Source organism: Doryrhamphus excisus, linkage group LG10 (assembly GCF_037039965.1).
Source record: "Doryrhamphus excisus strain RoL-2023G ecotype Guam linkage group LG10, RoL_Dexc_Guam_v1.1, whole genome shotgun sequence".
NCBI classification, from domain to species: domain Eukaryota; kingdom Metazoa; phylum Chordata; class Actinopteri; order Syngnathiformes; family Syngnathidae; genus Doryrhamphus; species Doryrhamphus excisus.
In genome coordinates, this window is record NC_136366.1 from 11,882,545 (window position 1) to 11,906,093 (window position 23,549).

The 23,549-nt window shown below is 45.2% G+C and overlaps 5 protein-coding genes across 10 annotated transcripts; 2 read left to right on the forward strand and 3 right to left on the reverse strand.

Moving 5' to 3' along the window:
* Positions 1-1,354: 1,354 nt before the first annotated feature.
* nudcd3 (NudC domain containing 3) lies at positions 1,355-3,658 on the reverse strand. The gene is made up of 6 exons (XM_058059949.2): positions 3,301-3,658; positions 2,765-2,991; positions 2,516-2,645; positions 2,296-2,439; positions 2,025-2,213; positions 1,355-1,941 (listed from the first exon to the last, which is right to left on the reverse strand). Exons 1-6 carry the CDS (start codon positions 3,496-3,498, stop codon positions 1,831-1,833), a joined length of 999 nt encoding a protein of 332 aa, XP_057915932.2. The 5' UTR covers positions 3,499-3,658; the 3' UTR covers positions 1,355-1,830.
* Positions 3,659-3,950: 292 nt separating this feature from the next.
* On the reverse strand, positions 3,951-11,136 carry gnsb (glucosamine (N-acetyl)-6-sulfatase (Sanfilippo disease IIID), b). Its single transcript, XM_058059939.2, has 13 exons — positions 10,859-11,136; positions 10,481-10,540; positions 10,206-10,409; positions 8,774-8,839; positions 8,612-8,710; positions 8,277-8,444; positions 6,551-6,633; positions 6,374-6,492; positions 6,181-6,284; positions 6,014-6,115; positions 5,832-5,942; positions 5,660-5,770; positions 3,951-5,600 (listed from the first exon to the last, which is right to left on the reverse strand). The coding sequence occupies exons 1-13, from the start codon at positions 11,018-11,020 to the stop codon at positions 5,451-5,453; spliced, it is 1,539 nt and encodes a 512-aa protein (XP_057915922.2). The 5' UTR covers positions 11,021-11,136; the 3' UTR covers positions 3,951-5,450.
* On the forward strand, positions 3,956-5,097 carry mrps24 (mitochondrial ribosomal protein S24). The gene is made up of 4 exons (XM_058059963.2): positions 3,956-4,153; positions 4,382-4,459; positions 4,543-4,654; positions 4,728-5,097. Exons 1-4 carry the CDS (start codon positions 4,112-4,114, stop codon positions 5,009-5,011), a joined length of 516 nt encoding a protein of 171 aa, XP_057915946.2. The 5' UTR covers positions 3,956-4,111; the 3' UTR covers positions 5,012-5,097.
* Positions 11,137-12,243: 1,107 nt separating the features above from the next.
* Positions 12,244-22,143, reverse strand: ved (ventrally expressed dharma/bozozok antagonist). Of its 5 annotated transcripts, none has more exons than XM_078794113.1 (5): positions 19,392-22,143; positions 17,466-17,628; positions 13,681-13,913; positions 12,765-13,030; positions 12,244-12,697 (listed from the first exon to the last, which is right to left on the reverse strand). In XM_078794113.1, exons 2-5 carry the CDS (start codon positions 17,534-17,536, stop codon positions 12,380-12,382), a joined length of 888 nt encoding a protein of 295 aa, XP_078650239.1. In that variant the 5' UTR covers positions 17,537-17,628; positions 19,392-22,143; the 3' UTR covers positions 12,244-12,379. The 5 variants fall into 5 exon arrangements, with proteins under 5 accessions (XP_078650239.1, XP_078650238.1, XP_078650237.1 ...); XM_078794112.1 differs by having other exon boundaries at positions 19,352-22,143; XM_078794111.1 differs by having other exon boundaries at positions 18,823-22,143.
* LOC131115173 (transcriptional regulator protein Pur-beta-like) lies at positions 19,790-21,362 on the forward strand. Of its 2 annotated transcripts, none has more exons than XM_078794110.1 (2): positions 19,790-20,799; positions 20,880-21,362. In XM_078794110.1, the coding sequence occupies exon 1, from the start codon at positions 19,842-19,844 to the stop codon at positions 20,736-20,738; it is 897 nt and encodes a 298-aa protein (XP_078650236.1). In that variant the 5' UTR covers positions 19,790-19,841; the 3' UTR covers positions 20,739-20,799; positions 20,880-21,362. The 2 variants fall into 2 exon arrangements, with proteins under 2 accessions (XP_078650236.1, XP_057920359.1); XM_058064376.2 differs by having other exon boundaries at positions 19,792-20,799; positions 20,875-21,361.
* Positions 22,144-23,549: the final 1,406 nt, after the last annotated feature.

The following is a 23,549-nucleotide window of genomic DNA, read 5'->3' on the forward strand; positions in this document are numbered from 1 at the left end:
ACGTCTTAGTGTATTACCTACAGTAACCTTGGAAACGGTGGTCCCAGCTCTTTTCAGGTCATTGACCAAGTCCTGTCGTGTAGTTCTGGGCTGATTCCTCACCTTTCTTAGAATCATTGAGACCCCACGAGGTGATATCTTGCATGGGGCTCCACTCCGATTGAGATTGACCGTCATGTTTAGCTTCTTCCATTTTCTAATGATAGCTCCAACAGTGGACCTTTTTTCACCAAGCTGCTTGGTAATTGCTCCGTAGCCCTTTCCAGCCTTGTGGAGGTGTACAATTTTGTCTCTGGTGTCTTTGGACAGCTCTTTGGTCTTCGCCATGTTACAAGTTAAAGTCTTACTGATTGTATGGGGTGGACAGGTGTCTTTATGCAGCTAACGACCTCAAACAGGTGCATCTGATTCAGGATGATACATGGAGTGCAGGTGGACTTCTAATGGGCAGACTAACAGGTCTTTCAGGGTCAGAATTCTAGATGATACACAGGTGTTCAAATACTTATTTGCAGCTGTATCACACAAATAAATTGTTAAAAAATCATGCATTGTGATTTCTGGATTTTTCTTTTTAGTTTATCTCTCTCACAGTGGACATGCACCTACGATGAAAATTTCAGACCCCTCCATGATTTCTAAGTGGGAGAAATAGCAAAATAGCAGGGTGTTCAAATACTTATTTTCTTCACTGTACATCCATGATACTGCAGAAATATGAATCACGTCAATAAAAACCTGAGCAGCAGTATTAAATGATCTTTTTCCTTCTTTGATTTGCTGTTTTCCTTCCTTTCAGTGTTAACGCTTACAAACAAAATACAAAATAATCCATCCAATCATTACCATTCCACTATTCCAACCATTACTAGCCCACTCCGCAGTGATCTATTTATTCTCCACACTATTATTTATTATTATACGGGAGCCAGGCAACGACATTTGGTTGGTAATTTCACTGCTGTGTTATTGTGCAATGACAATAAAGAAAGTGAGTAGTTGGGACACAATTGAATTGTTACTCACAGCTTCCTCTTCTGACTTTAACACGACCAAGTTGCGTGGGAAAGGTGTCCGACTTTAGAAACAGAACCGTCAGAAAAGTGGGATTTCTCGCCTTCTTTAGGTCCTGCCGGGACCCCTGATGAATGTGTGGTAGGTTTTATCCACCTCCAGGACCAGAAAAGTGTCATTTAAACATCTCAAAGAAAGGAGAAAAAGAAGTCACATGAACACAGCAGCAGCCAACATTGACTGACTACACTGTAGAACAATACTCATCATCAATAACCACACTGTTGCTATGACAACCACCAGAAAACCACACAGACGCCGCATGCAACCGAGGAGTGAGGAGACCATAGAACGTGAGAGAGTCATCAACAAGTTATTTATTTTTCATTTACAAGCCATCACACGTTTGTCAAGTTGAATATGTGTGTCTCCGAGCGCTATACGCTTGCTTTCTTTCCTGGGGGGTTGAAAAGTGGGCGGCGCTAGATAGAGCGCAGTGTGTTGATTGGAGGACAGACAATGATCAGTTCTTGAAAGCAACCTTTGTTGGTTTGATTGGTATCTAATGCTGTCAGGTCACACTATGATGTCATGGGGCTTTTTCAACAGATGACCCCCCCCCATGCAATCCTTCCAACAGCCTAAACTGGACAACATGGCTTCCCAGTTGGCCAAAAAAACTAAATCATCCAATCATGTTGCAGTCTGATGTGGCTCTCCATCTCTCTCTCTCACTCACTCACTCACACACACACACACACACACCTGAATATCCAGCAGCACAATTCAGTTCCTTTGTCCCGTTTGGGTGGCGCCTCAGAACTGGACCGCACTGGGTGGGATGTCAAACATGGAGGGGTCAAACTGCTGCCCTTTAAACGGTGATCCCTCAGCGTCCCAACCCTTCTTCAGCATCTCGTGTACTTTCTGCACAGACAATAAAGTGTTAGTGCTTTCGTTTCATGTTCACTTGTTGTCCTTCACGTGAGCCACTGGCGGGGCTTCCTCACCATTTCGTGACTCTGGGGTTTGCCCTGCAGCTTTTGATGGTAGTCGAAGGTCAGGCGATCCAGGACTGCGTGCTCATCCTCGTCCACTGTCGCCATGGAGCGCTCGCGGTTGATTTGGTTCACATCGATCTCCTCCTCGCCTTTGAGGATGGCTGTCCACCAAACCTCTGACGTCTTGTTGAGTGACAGCTGGACATCACAGAGAGCGAGAGAGAAATAGTGTCTCAGGCTGAAAGGTCAAAGGTGACAGAGTGAGCTGCGGTGTACTAACGTTGACACAGTTGCCGGGTTCGAGGCTCCACATAGAGTTTTCTGTGTTGATCTTATGCGTGAGCTGTCCCTCCATCAGCGTCTCCTCTTGTGGCCCCGCCCTCACACAAACACGCACGCTGTCGCTGTGCAGCGTGACGCTCACCTGGCCGGCCGACACACAAACGCATGAAAGTCTAAACTTCACACTAGAGAGCGACGCTGCCATGTGAGACACTCACCTGTCGGCCCTTGACCACCGACTTGGGCACAGACACGCGGACCTCCACGTCCGTGTAGTCCTGAGACCACTTGTACTTCTCCCTCACGGCGCCGTTGTAACTCTCTGAATCGGGCTGGAGCGTCTGCGGACTGTAAGCACACAGCGTCCTTCAATACTCCTTAGTACTCCTCCACTTAGGTGGACCCTCAAGCACAACAAAAACCAATATGAAATATGATCTCTTCGTATGATGACGTGATTGACTCACTCTGCCGTGTCGGATGCAGCCACCTGGTCCCCCTGAGTCAGTGGACCGGGTCGGGGTTCGGGCTCAGGAACGGGATCCGAGGAGGAGCTGGCCTCTGTCAGACTTGCCTGCTGAGTTTCAGAGGTGACCTCCAGCTCCTGGGCCACCGGAGGAACACTTCTAGTCTCCTCCTGTCTTCTCTGCAGCTCACGGTTGTGTTCGGCCACCTTCTCAAACAATTTGTACGTCTGAAAGGAGAAGAAGTCAGGGTCGTGGTTAGTACTGGACTGATAAAAGCCAGTCTCTGACTGAATGAAACATACTAGATGGAACAGACACTTCATTTGTTCACCACCTTAAAAACCCATTGCACAAAATCACCATTATCGTGATCACAATGCAATGACTGAAGACTAGTGGCACCGTTGCTTAATAATTAGCTGCTTAAATGCTACTTAAAGACAAGATGAGTACAAATAGCGGCCCACCAAGTTGTTAGGTCAAGTTGATGTATTTCTAAGAAAGCATTGCAAGATAGCTTAGCGACAGAGCTCCACCTTGACAACCATCTTTTCTGCGACACCAGGCGGGAAGCCCATCTTGTCGCTGGGACTGGAGAGAAGGCGATAAAAGTCCGTCTTTCGGTACAAAAACCCAAAATAGACTTGAAGAAAGTCCTGGATGTTTCCAACGTGCTGCAGAATGCCCAGCAAAGCGTTGTCGTACATTTCTGACATCTCCAGCGGCGACGACATGACAATGTTTCCTTTTAGAGCCGTCAAACTAACTTTAAAGTCAATCAGCTGACGGATAAAATATTTAAAAAATGATTTTTGTGATAAACACTGTGTGCTTAGGTCGGAAAGTTGGTATTTGTTGACGTCTGGGCTCTTCCTTCCAGAACAATGTCCCACATCCGGTTAGACACTTTCAAAACAAGAACGAGTCCCTCTTAAGAAGAATAAAAGTGTGGCACAAATACACTCAAAAGATGTCAAAAAAATCACAAAAACAACCCATATATATAAATTACATTCTAATAAAACGATTCAATTGTTAATACGTAAGCTCACTGTTTTACACTATATCAAAAATATATTTCATATTATTTTGTCAATATCCGGTTGTTACTTTTTAATTCAACCGTTGGGAACAATGTGTCTGTGGCAATAAATAGTTCCATTTTGATTTGTACATTTATTTAAAAAAAAATACAAGAAGCTGATTATTTTCTTCTTTATTATTTCTTAAAAGCTTGATAACTATTCCGCAGTGCATGAAATCCAAATCTTTACACGGATCAGACAAAAAGGAGTGGTGAATGAAAACAGCGTTAGCATTGTTCCCGGTTGTAGCTAAAAAAAAAAGATGGCGGCGTCCTTGAACAGAACAGAGGGTGGTAGGCTCCTGGTGAGTAAAAAAATATATAGATAAGTGTGTGTTTCGTGTTACGGTGTAAGGTTTGGACACAAATAAATTGTGTTTTACTCAGCTGACGGAGGAGTCTGCTTAGAAGTTCGGCAGACTGTAGTTATGAAGCTGTTGTAATACTGTGTTGACGTTAGGCAGGCTAGTAGTGGCCTCGTCTATTTAATGAAGGTCACTATTAAACTGTAGTGTGGTTTGTGTTCTCTACAGGCTCTCTTTAGCAAGCTTAATTGTTTGAGTATTTCTCCACCAAGCAGATGCCTTCACGTCACTGCCGTTTGCTGCAAGGTAAACAGTCATGATCAGCCGGCAAATGTCGGTACAGCATATGCCTTCATGTTCTAAGAAGCTCCTTTTTGAATATTTCGTAGAACCAAGCTGCTCGTGTACGAGTGGGAAAAGGAGACCGACCTGTGACCTACGAGCGGGCAATGAAACCGCATCACATTGGCCACAGCAAAGGATGGCTGTCCCAGCATACCAGTGAGTCTCTTCTCAATCGTACAAACTCAGGTGTTTGGCTTCCTATGTTCCACCGTGTGTGGGCTTCTTGCAGGTAACCTTAAAGGAGAAAGAGGAGCGGCAGATCGGGCCGTGGAGGAATCATTCATCAGGAGGTTCATGTTTGGGACGTTCCACGGCTGCCTGGCCAATGAAGTCGTGATCAAGAGGCGTGGCAACATGCTAACGGTGTGCGCCTTAATGCTTCAAAAGCTTCCACCGCCCAAGTTCTACTTCTTGATCGGCTATTCCGAGTCGCTGCTGTCACACTTCTACAAGTGTCCCGTCAAGTTGGACATTCAGACGCTACAGGACAAACAAGTCTACAAGTATCTCTAAGACTTTTTCACTTCCTGTTTGTGTGTGTCACCTCGTGATGTGTTTGTGTACGTAATACAAAGAATTAAAGGCTTGCTAAACTTTGATTGACTATCTGACCAGCAGCGTCTGCTGACGTTTATACATTCAGTGCTAAATTCTTCCAAAAAAAAATCACAAATCATTGTGAAAGTCACAAAACCTTAGTGTGAGGCACAGAGACAACACAAATCCAATCACAATAAAAGCAACAATGCTAAGCTAATGTGTAGCAAGTGTCCGTTAGCTCAGCATGAAGACTGAATAAAAAAAAGTATCCACAGGCAACTTGATTCCAATTTGAAGAATAAAAGCTGATTGGGAGAAATCTGACGGTGTGTTCAGGGACGTGTCTAGGCAGCTTCGGCTCAGTCTGTAAAAGAAGTTACACGCTCAGCCATCTTGGCATCTGGGATGACCGCTACGACACAGAGCAACAGCCGGTGCCCTGGCAGGACTGGAGTTTGATGAGCCGCTGGTTCATGGTCTGCAGCACGTTGGGGTCCACCTTCTTGACCACGTTCTCCAACTGGTGGGGGTCAGCGGTCAAGTTGTACACCTCCACAAAGGACTGCGGACACAAGAGGCGAAGCGTCACTTCCTGTCAAGCTGAGGTGGCCATATTGTTACCTCGTTGTCGGCAAACTCGCAGTACTGCAAATCATCACGGCCGTCGAGCGTCCTGACACAGGCGTACGTGTTGTTGAAGGCGTCTTCGCACACGCAGTCGGGGAAACATTGCTGAGGATGACAACACCAATCAATCAATCAGTCAATCAATCAATCATAGCGGCGGACTCACCGACAGGCCGGGGCCCAGTTTGGGGCAGGCGGGCTCAGCGCTGGTGAGCCCCTCTCCCGTGTACTCCACCAGGAAGAACGGCCGTGCCGAGCCGTTCCTCAGCGACGGCGCCTGACGACAGAAGACACGTTAGCTCACTGAGATGTTTAAAGACGATGACATCAACAGGACGGCCGGCTCACCATGATCGGGAAAAAGGACTGGCCGTCCATGTTGACGGCAGACATGTTGATGCCAGCAATGTCCAGGATGGTGGGTGCGAGGTCGATGTTCAGCACGGGAGCCTGGAGAAGGAAGAACAAGGATTCCAGATGACGTTGCTGTTTGGGGGGTGAGGGAATGCTCTGACCTTCAGCGTCTGTTTGGGTTTGATGCCGGGACCACGGACCAGCAACGGTGTCCTGATGTCAAACTCGTAAAGCTGGCGCTTATCGATGGGCAGCGAAAACTGACCTGCACAAGAGAGAAAAGCTTCAAACATGTCACGGCTGTCATGGCGACCGTCTTAATGAACACTCTGCAGACAGGAAGTGACCTCTCACCTGTGTGGTAGCCATTATCAGATGTAAAAAGTACATAAGTGTTGTTCAGCTCCTTGATGTCCTCAAGCTTCTTCACCAGCTTCTCCACCAGGTCGTCCACAGACAGCAGCGTCCTCCACCTGAGGCGGAGACACGAGTCAGTGATGATGTCATCCTCCGCACCAGGAAGTCACACACCTCTTCCTGTACGCGTCATCCAGGAAGGTGAGCGAGGTGTTTAGCATGGGGCTGATGGGCTGGCGCAGCAGCCAGTGTTTGTCCTGAAAAACACACACACAAGCTGGATGTCTCTTTAAAGCAGGGGTCTCAAACTCAATTTACCTGGGGGCCACCGGAGCTAGGTTCTGCCGCATCAGGTTTTCAAAAAAAACCCAAAACGCATTTATTAAAAACCGGGAAAAAAAACAAACTATCTTCAATGCTTTTGCTTCTGCTATACCCTACACCAGAGGTCTCAAGATAGATATAAAAAATAAAATTGGTTAAACAGGGGTCTCAAACACACGGCCCGTGGGCCAAATGTGGCCTGCAGGACACTAGTTTGAGGCTTGATATGAAAGTTTAAAGTTTAATGTTAGTACGGCCCGCGCAAGTTTGATATGGATGCTGTACGGTATCATGTACCCAGAAAATTTTTTTACGTTTGATTAATGTTCATGTTAAAGGTTAAATAACTGTTAATAGTTATCCTCCCTATCCGTGTGGAAGTGGTTAGTTTTTGGCTATTTAAGTTAAGGAAATAACTTGAAAGCTACCGTTTAGGTCGCTAGGTCTCTAGTTTGCGAGTTAGCATGTGTCTCAAGACCCTGCAGTTGCGCAATATGTTGTAAATAAAAAAAGTATAAATGTGACTATAGTCGTGTTTTGTCATGTCTACAGGGCTCTAATAATGCTTTGTTAATTTTAATCTGAACAAAATAATTTGTCTACCCACCAACTATATGTGGTTTCTTAAGTTTTTATTATTATTATTATATTTATTTATTACTGATTGATTGATTTTCTTTATTCTTGATTTGTTTATTTATTTTTCATCTTATTTTGTGTAGAAAAATAAAAAGTAAGATATTTGAGAACAGTGGAATGTTTTATGAGAGCTTTTCTTGCAGAAAATCGAAACCAAAGCAAAGTTTATTCATTTTTCTGTTTTTAATAAATGCGTTTTTTTTTGGAAAACCTGATGCGGCCCAGTCTCGCCCAGACCCTAGCTCCAGTGGCCCCCAGGTAAATTGAGTTTGAGACCCCTGCCCTACACTTTTTCAGTACTTTGGTTCCGGTTTTCCACACCAAAATATCTGATAAAACATTCTACTGTTCTCAAATATCTTAATTTTTATTTTTCTATACACAAAACAAGATTTTAAAAAAATAAATAAAGAATAAAGAAAATAAATCAATCAATCAGTAATAAGTAAAATAATAATAAAACAGCAAATATAAAAAACGTAAGAAACCACATACAGTTGGTAGAGAAATTATTTTTTTCAGATTCAAATGTACAGTATTAACAGTTATTTAACCTTTAACATGAACATTAATGAAACTTAATAATTTTACCCAATTAGCAAGTTAGCATCGTACTCAGTTCCATCTGGGAGCAGCGTCGTAACTTTAACAAGCTTGACGTGTATTTTCCGTTTTATTCCAAATCATTTCCTGCATTTATTTGTACCCAGTCATAAGCCTTTAGCTTCATTGCTAATCCAAAGCAAAACAGGGCGGGGTAACAGGGTAGGGTAACAGTATTGGTGGGGCAAAATCATGTTAATTGTGTCCGGTGTGCACACAGTTTTAAGCTGTCATTTCAACATTAAACTTCTGTTGGTATCTGGTGGGGGCCTCAAACTAGCCAAATGCGGGAGTTTGAGACCCCTGCTTTAAGGTCTCCCGACAGTCCGCTCACCTTTCCTGCTTTGTTGAAGCTTCCGTCTCGGGGGGCTTTGATGTCCTCAAAGTGCTTCTGGTATTGTGGTGCAGTGGTCCATGGGGAGTGGGGGGCCGGGGGCGCCAACATGAGGAAGAAGGGGTGCAGTGGGCTTCGATTGTCCAGGAAGTGAAGCGACCTGTTGGCCTGGTGAGAAGAACGTGGTCAGTAAAGGCGATGATCCTCTCGGCTGGTGATGTTGATGATTAACTAGTCACCTGACTGGCAGACATTTTATTCTTCTGCTGATTTGGACATTTTGCCATCATAAAGCGCTAATTAGTATAAACGTGCACGTGTTTGAGTCCGCTTACAATGAGGTCGGTGAGGTAGTCGTCACTGTAATTATCACCGTGCTTCTCCTCTTGTCCGTTGTTGGAGAGCGTGTAGTTGTAGTACCGTGAGTTCCCAACCTGTGGCGACAGAGAGCATTGTGTATGTGTGTTTGTGTGTGTGTGCGCATGTGAAACTCTTACCAGTGCGTGCCACTGGTCCCAGCCTGGTGGAACATGGCCGACGCCGCCCGCTTCCTGTTTCCCGTACTGTGGACGCAAGAAAACATGGCTGCAATGTGGCTGAACGTCCACTAGATGGCCTTTGTGAGACTTAGCTGTGTAACAAGCTTGTAGTGCAGGGGTGAGCAAACTACGGCCCGGGGGCCACTTGCGGCACACCAAGCGTTCGAATTTCAACTTTTAACATATAAACTGGCAACATGACTTGCAAGTCGGATGTCTTATTTAGTAACAAAATTAAATGACATAGTTTGATGTGGTCTGATGTTTAACATACAGCTGATAGTATAACACTTTTACAGATAAAATTAGACTAATAATTCAAGGAAAATTATAAGCATAAAATAGTGTGTGTGTGTGTGTGTGTGTGTTAAATATATGGTCCGGCCACCCAGACAATTTTGTTAACTCAGTGCGGCCCATGAGTCCAAATATTTGCCCACCACTGTTGTAGTGTCATACTCATACACCATCTTGGCCACAAGGTGGCAGAAAAGGGGGGACGGTGACAGTACACTCAAGTACACACGTGTATACTGTTTACTTATTTACTTATTAAAGTAAGTGTCCATGTGATTCTACACCATGTTTGTATAGCAAAAAGGGGCGGGGCAAATTAAAAGCACAGAGTGTTTTCTTGCCGTGTGTTAGCATTGCATTGTAGCATTTATTGTTATGGTATGTTGTGATGTACTTAGTGGCACTCCTTCCTTTGACAACATCATCAACGTCCATGCTGTCATGGGTGTCCAAAGTACGGCTGTGGGCCATTCTCAGCCCACAGCTTGTCTTTTATTGGCCCTTTATTAGAGCGCATTAATTAGACCTATATATAATAGACGTATATATCTATACCTACCTATAAGAGTCTTGAACCAGTCATGATGTGCTATATATATCACTATATTGACACTTACTATAGTACACATCATGTCATTGTATGGTCGTATCACCTCGTACTTCGGTACAAGATACATTATTAAAAAAATAATAATAATAAATAAAATAAAAAACCTTTAACTGTATTATGGAAAGCAGGAAGTGCACAAATGTAACAGTTACTGATTGTAAAAGTACCAGATGGAGGGGTAGGATTTAATAAGCTTTACTTCTTCCTACTCCTTTTGGACATGTGGAACTGGGAACTGATTATGGGATGCACTCAATTGTAATCGGATGCATGTTCAAATGAAATAAAACCATTACCATTGCCATATATTATGATATATATTTGGGTCTATATTTGGGTTGCTTTGAGTATCTTTCATTTACAAAATGTATCAACCCCCCCCCCCCATCCTTTCATATTTATGCATGCAGACTTTACTGGAGGAACTTTGGACAGCCCTGCCTGAATGGAAGGAAATCAAAGTGTTCACGACGAGGTCCAGACCTGGTTGAGATACTTCCCGGCGAAGAAGGTCTGGTATTGCAGCTTGCTGAGGTAGACAGGGAAGGCGTCCGTTTCGGCGCCGCTCTGCCACAGAGCGCTGGAGCAGTTCCCGGTCAGCGAGTTGTTCCTCACTTGATGGTTGTGTGGGTAGCGGCCCGTCAGGATGCTGCTCCGACTTGGACAGCACAGTGGCGTCACTGTGAACTTCATGGAAGAGAGAAGTCAATTAAACACCTTGACTTGACTTGACCTTTGGAGAGACCCAAAGTACACACCGAGTTGACAAAGGTCGCTCCTGCGTCTCCGATCAGCTCCTTTGTCTTCTTCATTGGTGTCTGAGGAAGAGGAACAGAAAGTGTCAACAAACTTGTGGACGTGTTTGCATTAAATCACATTTGATTTGTGAAGACCAGATCACATGATCGTTCTAACGCCATAAAAAGCATTATGGCGTGAGAACGACAACATTGTCCATTAAGAACGTCCACAGCATTTTTTACTCCAAATTGTCAAATGTCCACTTCTATGTTTAATAGAAGTTTGCCTGCATTTTAGGATTAAATGCTACATCATAAAGCATCAAAACATGATATGAATTATGACTTATTCATATTCATCATTGTCTTGTGACAATTGACTTTGGGTGGTCTCACCATGCCCCCCAGCTGGAGGTCCTGGTCGTCAGTGACGATGAGGAGGATGTTGCTAGCCCCTCCGCTGTGCACGCGCCTCACGCAGCAGGTAAGCAGGCCCACGAGAGCCACCATGACGCGCACGGTACCACTACTCCTCCTCACCATCATCATCATCATCATCGAATCTCCAATGACACCAGAACCAACCAAACCCAGCACCAAAAAAGAGGACGAGGAACAAGGCTACGACGTGATTGCACGCGCTCCTGCGTCAAGTTTGAGGAAGTGCCGGCAGTCACGTGATGACAAGTGGGCGGAAGACCACGTGGGCCAAAGTGGACTTTAAACAACTTTTCAGTGTTCGTCAGCTAAAAAGCTTTTTGCTTCGAACAAACGTCACAAATATAAATACGTAAGTACATAAACACTACACTTACATCTCCGTGATAAACTATGACACACCCTGCTGGTGTATGCTGGTTTAGCTAGTGCTAATGGACCAGTAAACACCACCACTGACCAGCATAATTTCCATGCTGGTGTATGCTGGTTTAGCTAGTGCTGATGGACCAGTATACACCACCACTGACCAGCATAATTTCCATGCTGGTGTATGCTGGTTTATACTAATGAACCAGCACAGACCAGCATCATTTCCATGCTATGCTGCTCCACTGCACCAGTGGAGACCAAAAGGTAGTGGGAGCACCCTGCTGGAAAAAACAGCATAGACCAGCATACGTTTTGTGCATATGTCGTGTTTTTGTGCTGGTATGCTGGCCTCCAGACCAGCAAGACCAGCATAAATTGTGTTTTTGTGCTGGTCATGCTGGGAGCTGGTTTCCAGAAGACGAAAACACAACATGGTGGTCTTGCTGGTATGCTGGTCTATACTGTTTTTATCAGCAGGGTATACATTATTTCATTTCATTTTCTACCGCTTTTTCCTCACGAGGGTCGCGGGGGGTGCTGGGGCCGATCCCAGCTGTCTTTGGGCGAGAGGCGGGGTACACCCTGGACTGGTGGCCAGCCAATCACAGGGCACATATAGACAAACAACCATTCACACTCACATTCATACCTATGGACAATTTGGAGTCGCCAATTAACCTAGCATGTTTTTGGAATGTGGGAGGAAACCCGGAGAAAACCCACGCATGCACGGGGAGAACATGCAAACTCCACACAGAGATGGCCGAGGGTGGAATTGAACCCTGGTCTCCTAGCTGTGAGGTCTGCACGCTAACCACTATACACCCTTAAAGTTGCTACACCCTTATTGATATGGAAATATTGAATGACTTGGCATTGAGTATGAAAGTAGTTGGCATAGAAGAAATATAAAGTAGTTAGCATATAAAGTCGTTAGCATGAAGTAGTTAGCATAGAAGAAATATAAACGGTTGAATTGAAATATTGATTTAATTGCAATTACCAAACACAATATTGCACACAAGCCTCCAAAAGTTCTACAATGCCAATTACACTTAATCTCATCAGCATAAAAACACACTTCCTGTTTCAAAATAAAAGCATAGGTCAGTAGTACTGCGAGTATGTTGGGTAGGGGCCCATGAGAGGAGGGGGTGTGGCAGCTGGCAATATGGCACCCGTCAGTCCGCCATATTGGTACAGGGAGTCCAGAGGCAGCGAGGAGTACTGAAGGCTGTGAGGATGAGTCAAAGTGGCGTCTTGCGATGGCGCCGAGTGATACCTGGGATACGGCGCCGGCCTGAACGCCTGCAGCTCCGAGTACGACGTGAAGAGGGACGTGCCATTGGCTTGGCAGGTGTGCGCCAGCGCATCCTGAACCGTCCTCTTCAGCTTCATGCGCCTGTTCTGGAACCAGTTTCTGATCTGGAAGCCAAACACAGACACGTCAAGAGATGATGGACCACAAGGGGGACCACAAGAAGATTCTGACCTGTTTGTCAGACAAGTTAAGCTTCTTGCAGAGCTCTGCCTTGTCCTGTGTCCCCAGGTAGGCGTTCCTCTTGAAGGCTCGCTCTAAGCTGCTGATCTGCTCCGCCGTGAAGGCTGTGCGGGGTCTCCTCCCTGAGGGTGGGGTCCGCGGTAAGGAGGTGGGTGCCGTGTCCGCATTGTGGGCTGACGGCGAGATGGAACGCTCGCCCTCGCTCTCATAACCTGACGTTTCCTCCTCTGTCCCGCTGCTGAAATCTGCCTCAGACCCTGGAAGAAGAAAAAAAATGGTGTAAATGATGGTAGATGAAAGGGTGGTGATGTTAGATGAATGATATTAATATGGCCTGGTGTAGATGATGTTAGATGAATGATATTAATATGGCCTGGTGTAGATGATGTTAGATGAATGATATTAATATGGCCTGGTGTAGATGATGTTAGATGAATGATATTAATATGGCCTGGTGTAGATGATGTTAGATGAATGATATTAATATGGCCTGGTGTAGATGATGTTAGATGAATGATATTAATATGGCCTGGTGTAGATGATGTTAGATGAATGATATTAATATGGCCTGGTGTAGATGATGTTAGATGAATGATATTAATATGGCCTGGTGTAAATGATATTAGATGAATGATATTAAGAAGGCCTGGTGTAGATGTTAGATGAATGATATTAAGAAGACCTGGTGTAGATGATGTTAGATGAATGATATTAAGAAGACCTGGTGTAGATGTTAGATGAATGATATTAAGAATGCCTGGTGTAGATGATATTAGATGAATGATATTAAGGCCTGGTGTAGATGATGTTAGATGTTAGATGAATGATACTGTACTTCACCTAGTGGTCAAGTTGGGAATAATATCAAATATGATCTAAGAAATGCTTAGTAAGGCCTCTGAAGTACCTCCTTGCTGCACGCTGTCGGATGGTCCATGCAAATGAAGTTCAGGCTTCCTGGCATCATGGCGTTCCTGCTGAAGTCCACTCTGGCTTTTTGGACGTCGGTAAAAACCAGGTAGACTCTCCGCATCGGTCCCGCATGCCACAGGTCCGGCAGCAGCGTCCGAGGCGGCTTTCTGGCTGCTTTGTGCCATCCACTCGATGGAGAAGTGTCCCCACATGACGTCAAAAGGAGCTCTGTAAGCATGCAGGTAAGTGAGGTTCCTCAAGATGCTCCTCTGTACTTATAGGCCCCGTCCCACCTCGACGCACATCAAAGCACACGTCCTCCACCCCCCGTCCCCCGTCCCTTGACTTGTCCCAACGGCAGGCATGAAAGCGTCTCTTTCAGTCTCAATGAGGCTGTTCCACCATGGCTCCACTTAGTCTGGACCTCCTTGCCCTGCCCCCCACCTTCCTGCCTCCTAAAGATAATAGACACCTCAGCCGTGCACGTCCTCATGCACGCCCATGAAAATACTCCTAACATCCTGATGGGCCGTCTCAGTGGCATAAAAAACATGGCCGACACGGCATCACCATGCCGTGTGTTAACTGCTGACTGGATCATCCTGGGATCATCCTGGGATCATCCCGGGATCATCCCACATGATCTGCCTTCATAGTCATTCTGTTAATTTAAACAATCATCCAATTATTGATAATTAACCTATCAATATCTAACGTACTGTAACTTATTTAACTACTTATTGATAACCCATTCATAAATATCTAACCTACTGTAACTTATTTTACTAGTTATTGATATCCCATTCATCAATATCTGACCTACTGAAACTTATTTTACTAGTTATTGATAACCCATTAATCAATATCTAACGTACTGTAACTTATTTTACTACTTATTGATAACCCATTCATAAATATTTAACCTACTGTAACTTATTTTACTACTTATTGATAACCCATTAATCAATATCTAACCTACTGTAACTTATTTTACTAGTTATTGATAACCCATTAATCAATATCTAACCTACTGTAACTTATTTTACTAGTTATTGATAACCCATTAATCAATATATGACCATACTTATTCATTTTACTCAGTTCCACAATGACTTCAAATAAAGTACTGTTTGGTTAAATAAATATGAGTATTTTGTCTTCGTCTTGGTATATTGATTATGATTATTGGTTATTGGTATATATTATTGATTATTGGTATTATGATAATGTATTTTGTATATGTAGTTTGTATTTATACTTGGTAAATGTAGCACTTTGTACTTATAGTGTGTCTTTGTACTTTGTATATGTTGTATTTTGTATATGTATAGTACTTTGTACATATAGTGTGTATTTGCACTTTGTATACTTAGTACTTTGTATTAAAAGGGTTTCAAACATTCCTGGCCAGGCAGAAAAAGGAAACATTATTGGTGCATTATTGTGACGGGCTCATTTAGAATAATCACATATGATGTAATAATAAATATTGACATATGATGTAATACATATTCATATACCACGTAATATATATTGATATATGTTGTAATAATCATTTGAGTGATCAAGTAGGAATTTACCTGCCAACATTTGTGTTGATGAGTTAAAAAAGATAAATAACAATTAGATGGTCTGCAAGAAGAAATCATTGTAAATTGGTGGAGGTCATTACTTGCTGGTCTTCTTAAACACCAGTTGGCAGACGTCCTGTCTGCATGGGGGTCGGGGGGGGGGGGGGGTGCATGGGGGACACGTTAATGAGGTCCATCTAGGAGCCAAACAAACAACAGATGAAGACTTTGGACTCCTGGAGCGCACCAATCAGCACACGGAGCCATGACTTTCTCACACCACAAGCTCATCCAGCACGTTGAACTGAAGCATGGATGTGGTCTGATCTCATCATCGGTGCCCCCGCCAACCCCCCGCTGAGCCACCCTTTGATTGTCTCCATTCAGACTCTTTCATGTCTCAATGGGCCTGTTTGCGACTCTACTATGGACACTCCCGCCCACCCCCCCTCACCCCCCAGACACACACACGTCTTGAATGACAAGCTGGTTAACATCTGCTGCCTTGTCAAGATGACACATGAGTGCATCACGGCTTCCACATGAAACCAACAATAAGTCATCATCACGTCATGTGATCATTTCATACGAGCAGCCATCATTACGATGCATCAGCAGACGTGTGTGTGTGTGTGGATTGGGTGTAGCACATCAAGGTGATCATCACTGATCTGCATTGGTGCTGGTCTCCAGGAGTGGCCCGCCCCGTCTGTCAGGAGCGCTTCCCCTGGCCTACTGATGCCTATCAGGCCTTCAAAGGCTCGCAGGCTTTGATGGGACAAGCGGGACTCGTCCGTCGTGGAGGACGAGCTGGCACTGCGAGCCCCCCCCCCCCCCCACACTTGCCCCCCCACATCCAGCCAAGAGACGCACTTCAGGCCTTCAGACTCAGCGTGTGACTTTATCTCACCTTCTGGATACGAGACCGATGTCATTCTAGTAGAATTCTATCATACACAACTAGGAAGGAGCCTACATTAAGAATGGTGGAAATGTATTTTCTGTATTTCACACTTGGGCGGTCGCTGCTCACAGCTAGGAGACCCGAGTTCAATTCCACCCATCTCTGTGTGGAGTTTGCATGTTCTCCCCGTGCATGCGTGGGTTTTCTCCGGGTACTCCGGTTTCCTCCCACATTCCAAAAACATGCTAGGTTAATTGGCCACTCCAAATTGTCCATAGGTATGAATGTGAGTGTGAATGCACCACAATGTTACCTGCTATGCCATTCTACGGTCAAACACTTGGCAACGAAATTATCTTATTTCAATGTAAATCGCATGTTCACTGATGAATGAAAACTTTCACTATATAAATTCCAATATCATAAATAGTTGCATCCAGGATGTAATACCTAATGCACACCTACATGTGGTGCTGTGGAATAATAAATAGTTGCATCCAGATGGACGTGTTATCAAAGGATGGCTCGGTTTAAAAAAGCGGGTGGCTTGGCTACAAAGAAATCTGGACAATCTGGAATTTTCCAACCCCAAAAAAAACCACCCAGAGCATCCTTTGAGGCTAAAAGCATAAAATACTTTTGACCTGAACACATTTCTGTGTAGACGGCCCCTCAACCCCACATAAAGAAAACCATTATCTTTTATCAGTAACCAGTCTCCATCAGGAGGGACAACGTCTGCCTCCCAAACGTCATCTTCACACCTTAACCGTCAAAGACAGACACCTTGCCTGGAGACACGCAGCATCAGTCTGTCAGCTATTTTTTACAGCTAAGATTATTTGATGGACTTCTAAGCAGAAAATGTTGCATCCTGGATGACCACAAGGGGGGCGGGGGGGACGTGTGAGCTGTGATGCTGCTTTGATGTGGAGCTGCTATTTACAGGTTAATGAGGCCGTTAGAAGGTGAAGGAAACGCCTGCAATTTCACACGCTCTTACACATAGACACACGCGCACCAACACACACACACACACAGCATTGGAGAACACCGCTGTGCCGTCCTGACCCCTGACCTCCAACCCTGAAACTGAACCATGGTCTATGCAGCTACAATCATCCAAAAGTGGAAATAAAATCCTGGCACCTTTATCGGGATCTGCACCAAACCGTATGGTCTTCCTCTATGGCCGAACTTTTTCCATCGAGGGCCACATTAAGACAAAATATTCAAATTCTTAAAAACACAAATAGATAATGAAAACACCAAAACCCGTCCAACGTGTGTCAATGTATGCCAAACCTCAGAAGCTGCTGTCCATCATCAAAGATGGATGGATGGATCATCTGATCATCAGTCTGGATCATCATCATGTGACGGGTCAGGCGTTCCTGTCAGGAGGGATGTAGTCCAGCGAGAGATGAGCAAATATCTCCTCCTCTGTTTCCGTTTTCAGGTACCGACCCTGCAGCATGGACAGACTAAGATTACAGATTACAAAAGTAAAATGATTACAATTACAATTTGTCAATAGACATAATTTCTAGATAGATATGACAAATTACTATTGTAGTCTGATTACAATTGTAATCACAATTGAATTGTAACCAGATTACACTTGCATTACAATTACAAAAGTAATCAGATTACACAAGTAATCAAAGTACTAATACAAATCTTACAATAGTAATTTGATTACAATTGTAATCAGATTACATTAGTAATTTTATTATTTTTGATTACGGATTTCATTACTATCAATATTATTATCAGATTACAATTGCAATCATTCATTTTCTACCGCTTATCCTCACATGTGTCGCGGGTATGCTGGAACCTATCCCAGCTCTCATTGGGCGAGAGGCGGGTACACCCTGGACTGGTGGCCAGCCAATCACAACCATTCACACTCACATTCATACCTATGGACAATTTGGAGTGGCCAATTAACCTAGCATGTTTTTGGAATGTGGGAGAAAATCCACGGATGCACTGGGAGAACAATTGTAATCAGTAACTGCAATTTTAATTGTAATTTAAGCTGTACTTGGAATGGTAATTTTAATAGTAATTGGAATTTTGACTAATTTGAATTGCATTGTTACATGTAATTGTAATTTTAAAATGTACATTTAATTATGTGTAATTTAATTTTAGTTGGAATTGGAATTGTAAGTTGGAAAGTAATTTTAATTCTAATTGTAATTATAATTTTTATTTTAATTGTCATTGTGGTCTCAAGACCATGCTGCACGCAAACACAACATATGCTGGTCTATGCTGTTTTTTTTCAGCACGGCTATCATGACAGAGGCCATGGTTCTCAGTCGGAAAATGTGGAGTGCTCCCTCCGGGTTGGGAATGAGGTCCTGCCCCGGGTGGAGGAGTTTAAGTATCTCGGGGTCTTGTTCACGAGTGAGGGAAAGTGGGAGCGTGAGGTCGACAGACGGATCGGTGCAGCCTCGGCAGTAATGCGGTCGCTGTACCGGACCGTCGTGGTGAAAAGAGAGCTGAGCCGGAGGGCAAAGCTCTCAATTTACCGGTCGATCTATGTTCCCACCCTCACCTATGGTCATGAGCTTTGGGTCATGACCGAAAGAGTGAGATCGCGGATACAGACGGCTGAAATGAGTTTCCTCCGTAGGGTAGCTGGACTCACTCTAAGAGATAGGGTGAGGAGCTCAGCCATCCGGGAGGGGCTCAGAGTAGAGCCGCTTCTCCTTCACATCGAGAGGAGTCAGTTGAGGTGGCTCGGGCATCTAGTCCGGATGCCTCTTGGATGCCTCCCTGGTGAGGTGTTCCGGGCATGCCCAGCCGGGAAAAGGCCCCGGGGCAGACCTAGGACACGTTGGAGGGACTATGTCTCACAGCTGGCCTGGGAACGCCTTGGTGTCCTCCCGGTGGAGCTGGAGGAGGTGGCCGGGGATCGGGAAGTCTGGGCTTCCCTACTAAGACTGCTGCCCCCGCGACCCGGACCCGGATAAGCGGAGGAAAATGGATGGATGGATGGATGGCTATCATGATATATGTCATAGATTATGATTTTCTTTGACACGTTATGATGTTGCCCAGTGTTATAGTTAGTGAGTTTACCACGTGTAGTTACAAGGAATGAACAATTTAAATAGTCTGGAGTAAGTCTACTGAGGCAAAGTAGAAGTAACAGGAACAAATGGCTTTAACATTACAGTAAACTCTGCTTTGAGGTAGGTGGAACTTTGCTGCCACCTGTAGGCAAGGCGTGCTTGGGCGTTTAAAAATGGAAACGCTTGACAGCAAAAGTGTTCATCTGTCATCTGTCATGTTGGTTAGATGCGTTGGTCGTTTCCTCTTGAAAGTATCGCTGTGTTTGAAAGTCACTTTTTATATACTTAGTCAATTCATGTAAAATAATATTTCCGTAAACATGATGTCACAACAATGACATTTCGCACAAGCGTCTGAAAATAGTTTGATAAAAAAGCAACCGGAACTTCCCTCTCCACCAATGTCGTCCAAGAGCTAGAAGACGACGCCGTGACTGACAGGGAGAGCGGACCAATGAAAACGCCGTAACTGGGGCGACTCGACTGAAGGACAGACCGCTCAGCGAATCGGGTCCCGCTCACGAGCGCAGCCCCGGAGAGTGTGAAGGCGGCGCGCGCTGGCCGGAGAGGAGGAGATGGGCAGAAGCTGAACATGGCGGATGGTGACAGCGGGAGTGAGCGCGGCGGTAGCAGCGGGGGGGGAGGCGGAGGAGGCTTCCAACACTTCCAGAGGGACCAGGAGACCCAGGAGCTGGCCTCCAAGCGCCTCGACATCCAGAACAAACGATTCTACCTGGACGTCAAGCAGAACAACAAGGGCCGCTTCATTAAGATCGCCGAGGTCGGGGCCGGGGGCTCCAAGAGTCGCCTGACCCTCTCCCTGTCAGTGGCCGCCGAGGTGCGCGACTACCTCGGGGACTTCATCGAGCACTACGCCCAGCTGGGGCCCAGTAGTCCCGAACAGATAGCCCAGGCTTCCGCCGGCGAGGACGGCGGGCCTCGACGAGCTCTGAAGAGCGAGTTTCTGGTTCGGGAGAACCGCAAGTACTACTTGGACTTGAAGGAGAACCAGCGGGGGAGGTTCCTGCGGATTCGGCAGACCGTCAATCGCGGGCCTGGCTTCGGCATGGGCGGCCCAGTCGGCGGCATGCTGGCCGGTCAGACCATAGCTCTTCCGGCCCAGGGCTTGATCGAGTTTCGAGACGCGCTGGCAAAGCTCATCGACGACTACGGCGGCGACGACGACGAGCTGGCCGGGGGCATGGCCGCTGGGGGGTTCGGCGAGCTCCCCGAGGGCACATCCATCATGGTGGACTCCAAGCGCTTCTTCTTCGACGTGGGCTCCAACAAGTACGGCGTCTTCCTGCGAGTCAGCGAGGTGAAGCCTAGCTACCGGAACTCCATCACGGTCCCCTTCAAGGCCTGGGCTAAATTCGGCGGCGCCTTCAGCCGCTACGCCGAGGAGATGAAGGAGATCCAGGAGAGGCACCGGGACAAGATGTACGAGAGGCGGGACGAGTCTGAGGGCGACGACGTGGATGACGACTGACGACAAGAAGAACGTGCATGAGTGTCAACAGCCTCCTCATAGTGTTAAAATGTGACTCAAAGTAAGGCTCTCCTCCATGAAAGGTAGTTTAGCATCCTGTTGTCTTGTTCTTGTTCAGTTTGTGGGATGTTTGCAGGTCAGATACGCGACGTCACTCTTGAGGAGGACCCTCATGAGGAGCAGCTGTCAATCACAAAAAGGATTACTCCAAATGTTAGAGGAACTCATTGAGAGGATTAGTCAGCCCAAATTAAAGCTGGGACTCTAGTCCGCACACACATACTTAGCAATATTGTCACAGGAGCCTGGCGGAGGACGGAACGTTCCGGGTGTTCTGGGCCCCAATTGTGTGGCCGGGGGCACGGGAGCATGGCGTCGCATTTCCCATCAGCCTCTCTGCCTCACAGCGGACACGACGCAAGCCAACAACTCTCCAGACGCTGGACACAAACCTTTTTTTCTTTTTCCAAAAGAGAACTATATTGACATAAGATTATAGGAAAGATATTACAAACCAGCAAAAAAGATATTTTCAAATACTTATAAAGAAAACTGTATTGTGGAAAGGAATTTCATTCGTTTGAAAATAAAGGAAATGTTAATTTCTTCAAACAAAGTCACATTATTTCACATTTTTTCCATGGATGGAAGGAAGTCTGCTGGCAGTGCCCCAGAGTTTGTTGGTAATAAGGTGCATTACTGCCACCTACAGGTTTAGAGTCTGAGTCTATAAGGGTTGAAATATACATAAAACTTAACCGCTGCTCTGTATTAAATACAAAATGTATTGGAAAGAGAAATGGCACCCTCTGCAGGATGTGGTGAGGCACTGAAGAGTTGGAAAGTTCTTGGCCTCGAGTAACAGGACCCCCCTCACCTGGTGGTCCACGGTGACTTCACCTTGTAGTGCCGCAGCTGTCGGGCGCCAGGCGGGCCATGTTTGAATGTGGGCGGAGTCTCCAGAGCACATTCCTGCCGAGGGAGTCAGCTGGCTCACAACAGCCCGATTGTGTCGCTCACACCAGGCCAACTCCACATCCTCATTACAGAGGTATGTTGGCTTTGGCCACGCCCCCTCAGGGCCACAACTCCTCCCCCTCCAGCAACACTGGCTGAATGAAAAAAATCACAGGTTTAACACTCCATGAAAAAACTCCTACCTGCAACATGATGTAAAGAAAAAAAGAACAGGTTGTCATTCCTAAATAGTGAACACAAAAGTCATCGCTGCAGAGCGCCGTGCTTCCTCAACCGACCTCCTGTGACCCCTACGACGGCGGTGCCACTAATGAGCGTGCAGAGTAGCACTAATGCATGGTGGGAGGCGCGTAATTCCTTGGTGGGAAGCCATCCAAATGAAGTTGGGATTACGGCACACACCCACGGTGCTCGGCTGCTTCCACGCGATCCTACACTCGCCTCGCTAACGTTTGCGTCCCCAAAGCGAGGAGGTCGTCAAGCTACTGAGTGACATTCCCATATCAAATACGGACTTTATCTGCAAACCTCACATCTTAATTCTTTTAAAAAAGCATTAATCACTAGAAAATACTACAAGTCATACAAAATGGTTCTAGTGTATGTACCTCAGGGATCATTCCTAAGGCCCTCTCTACTTCAGACCTCAGTCATGGGAAGACTTTTTATGGAAAATCTTGTCAAACATGATTTGTTAGTGACATGAAACACAATGCATGTGTGAAGAAAAGGAGAAAAATACAAATTTCCAAAGTTGGAGTAGAATGATACACAATCCGTGCTGGAGGACGTTAAACAGTAATTGACGGCATTCCACTCTCAGGTGTGCCGTTGCTGTGTCAGCATATTACTCCAGCCAGGAAGTAAAGCGACGGCTTCATTGGGCGGCCATGTTTGAAGTGAGCGAGAGGGGGAGGGAGGAGGCATCCGAGTAGGCTAGCGTGAGGAAGCATGATCCTGCTGTGAAGCTGAGGCTATATTTAGCTTCTGTTGCCATGTGCCCGTAATGTGACAACACACACACACACTGGTGCACATGTGAGATGAATGAAGGTGAAGCACTAGTCCGTGTATGTGTGCAAACATGATGACATGTCAGATAGTTATGTCACAGATTGCTTCATTCATGGACCGAGGGATAAAATAATACTGATTAAAGGACCTCCACCTTTTGGCCTCTTTTGAGTCAACAGCTGGGAATCAGCATGTGTGTGTGTGTTTTGATTTGTTTAGTGCAGGGATCTCAAACACACGGCCCGCGGGCCAAATGTGGCCCACAGGACACTAGTTTGTGGACCCTGCCTTGATATGAAAGTTTAATGTTAGTGCGGCCCGTGCAAGTTTGATATGGATGCTGTATGGTATCATGTACCCAGAAAAAATTATTACGTTTGATTAATGTTCATGTTAAAGGTTAAATAACTGTTAATAACTGTTAATAGTTATCCTCCCTATCCGTGTGGAAGTGGTAAGTTTTTGGCTATTTAAGTTTAAAGGAAATAACTTGAAGGCTACCGTTTAGGTCGCTAGCTCTCTAGTTTGCGAGTTAGCATGTGTCTCAAGACCCTGCAGTTGCGCAATATGTTGTAAATAAAGAGTATAAATGTGACTATAGTCATGTTTTGTCATGTCTACAGGGCTCTAATAATGCTTTGTTCATTTTAATATGAAAAAATAATTTTATCTACCCACCAACTATATGTGGTTTCTTAAGCTTTTATTATTTGCCGTTTTATTATTATTACTATATTTATTTATTACTGATTGATTGATTTTCTTTATTCTTGATTTGTTTATTTATTTTTCATTTTATTTTGTGTAGAAAAATAAAAA

Excerpts from the sequence above, each read along its gene's own strand:
- nudcd3 (XM_058059949.2), bottom strand. The coding sequence starts at position 3,498 with ATGTCGTCGCCGCTGGAGATGTCAGAAATGTACGACAACGCTTTGCTG. Across the intron at positions 2,992-3,300 it reads CAGAAAAGATGGTTGTCAAG|ACGTACAAATTGTTTGAGAA; the intron begins GTGGAGCTCTGT and ends TTCTCCTTTCAG. Across the intron at positions 1,942-2,024 it reads AACCCCAGAGTCACGAAATG|AAAGTACACGAGATGCTGAA; the intron begins GTGAGGAAGCCC and ends TTGTCTGTGCAG.
- ved (XM_078794113.1), bottom strand. The coding sequence starts at position 17,536 with ATGATGATGATCCAGACTGATGATCAGATGATCCATCCATCCATCTTT. Across the intron at positions 13,031-13,680 it reads CGACAGCGTGCAGCAAGGAG|GGTCTGAGGCAGATTTCAGC; the intron begins GTACTTCAGAGG and ends TTCTTCTTCCAG. Across the intron at positions 12,698-12,764 it reads TTAACTTGTCTGACAAACAG|ATCAGAAACTGGTTCCAGAA; the intron begins GTCAGAATCTTC and ends TTTGGCTTCCAG.
- LOC131115173 (XM_078794110.1), top strand. The coding sequence starts at position 19,842 with ATGGCGGATGGTGACAGCGGGAGTGAGCGCGGCGGTAGCAGCGGGGGG.
- mrps24 (XM_058059963.2), top strand. The coding sequence starts at position 4,112 with ATGGCGGCGTCCTTGAACAGAACAGAGGGTGGTAGGCTCCTG. Across the intron at positions 4,154-4,381 it reads CAGAGGGTGGTAGGCTCCTG|GCTCTCTTTAGCAAGCTTAA; the intron begins GTGAGTAAAAAA and ends TGTTCTCTACAG. Across the intron at positions 4,655-4,727 it reads ATGGCTGTCCCAGCATACCA|GTAACCTTAAAGGAGAAAGA; the intron begins GTGAGTCTCTTC and ends GGCTTCTTGCAG.
- gnsb (XM_058059939.2), bottom strand. The coding sequence starts at position 11,020 with ATGATGATGATGATGATGGTGAGGAGGAGTAGTGGTACCGTGCGCGTC. Across the intron at positions 10,410-10,480 it reads GAGCGACCTTTGTCAACTCG|TTCACAGTGACGCCACTGTG; the intron begins GTGTGTACTTTG and ends TCTTCCATGAAG. Across the intron at positions 5,943-6,013 it reads AGTCCTTTTTCCCGATCATG|GCGCCGTCGCTGAGGAACGG; the intron begins GTGAGCCGGCCG and ends TTCTGTCGTCAG.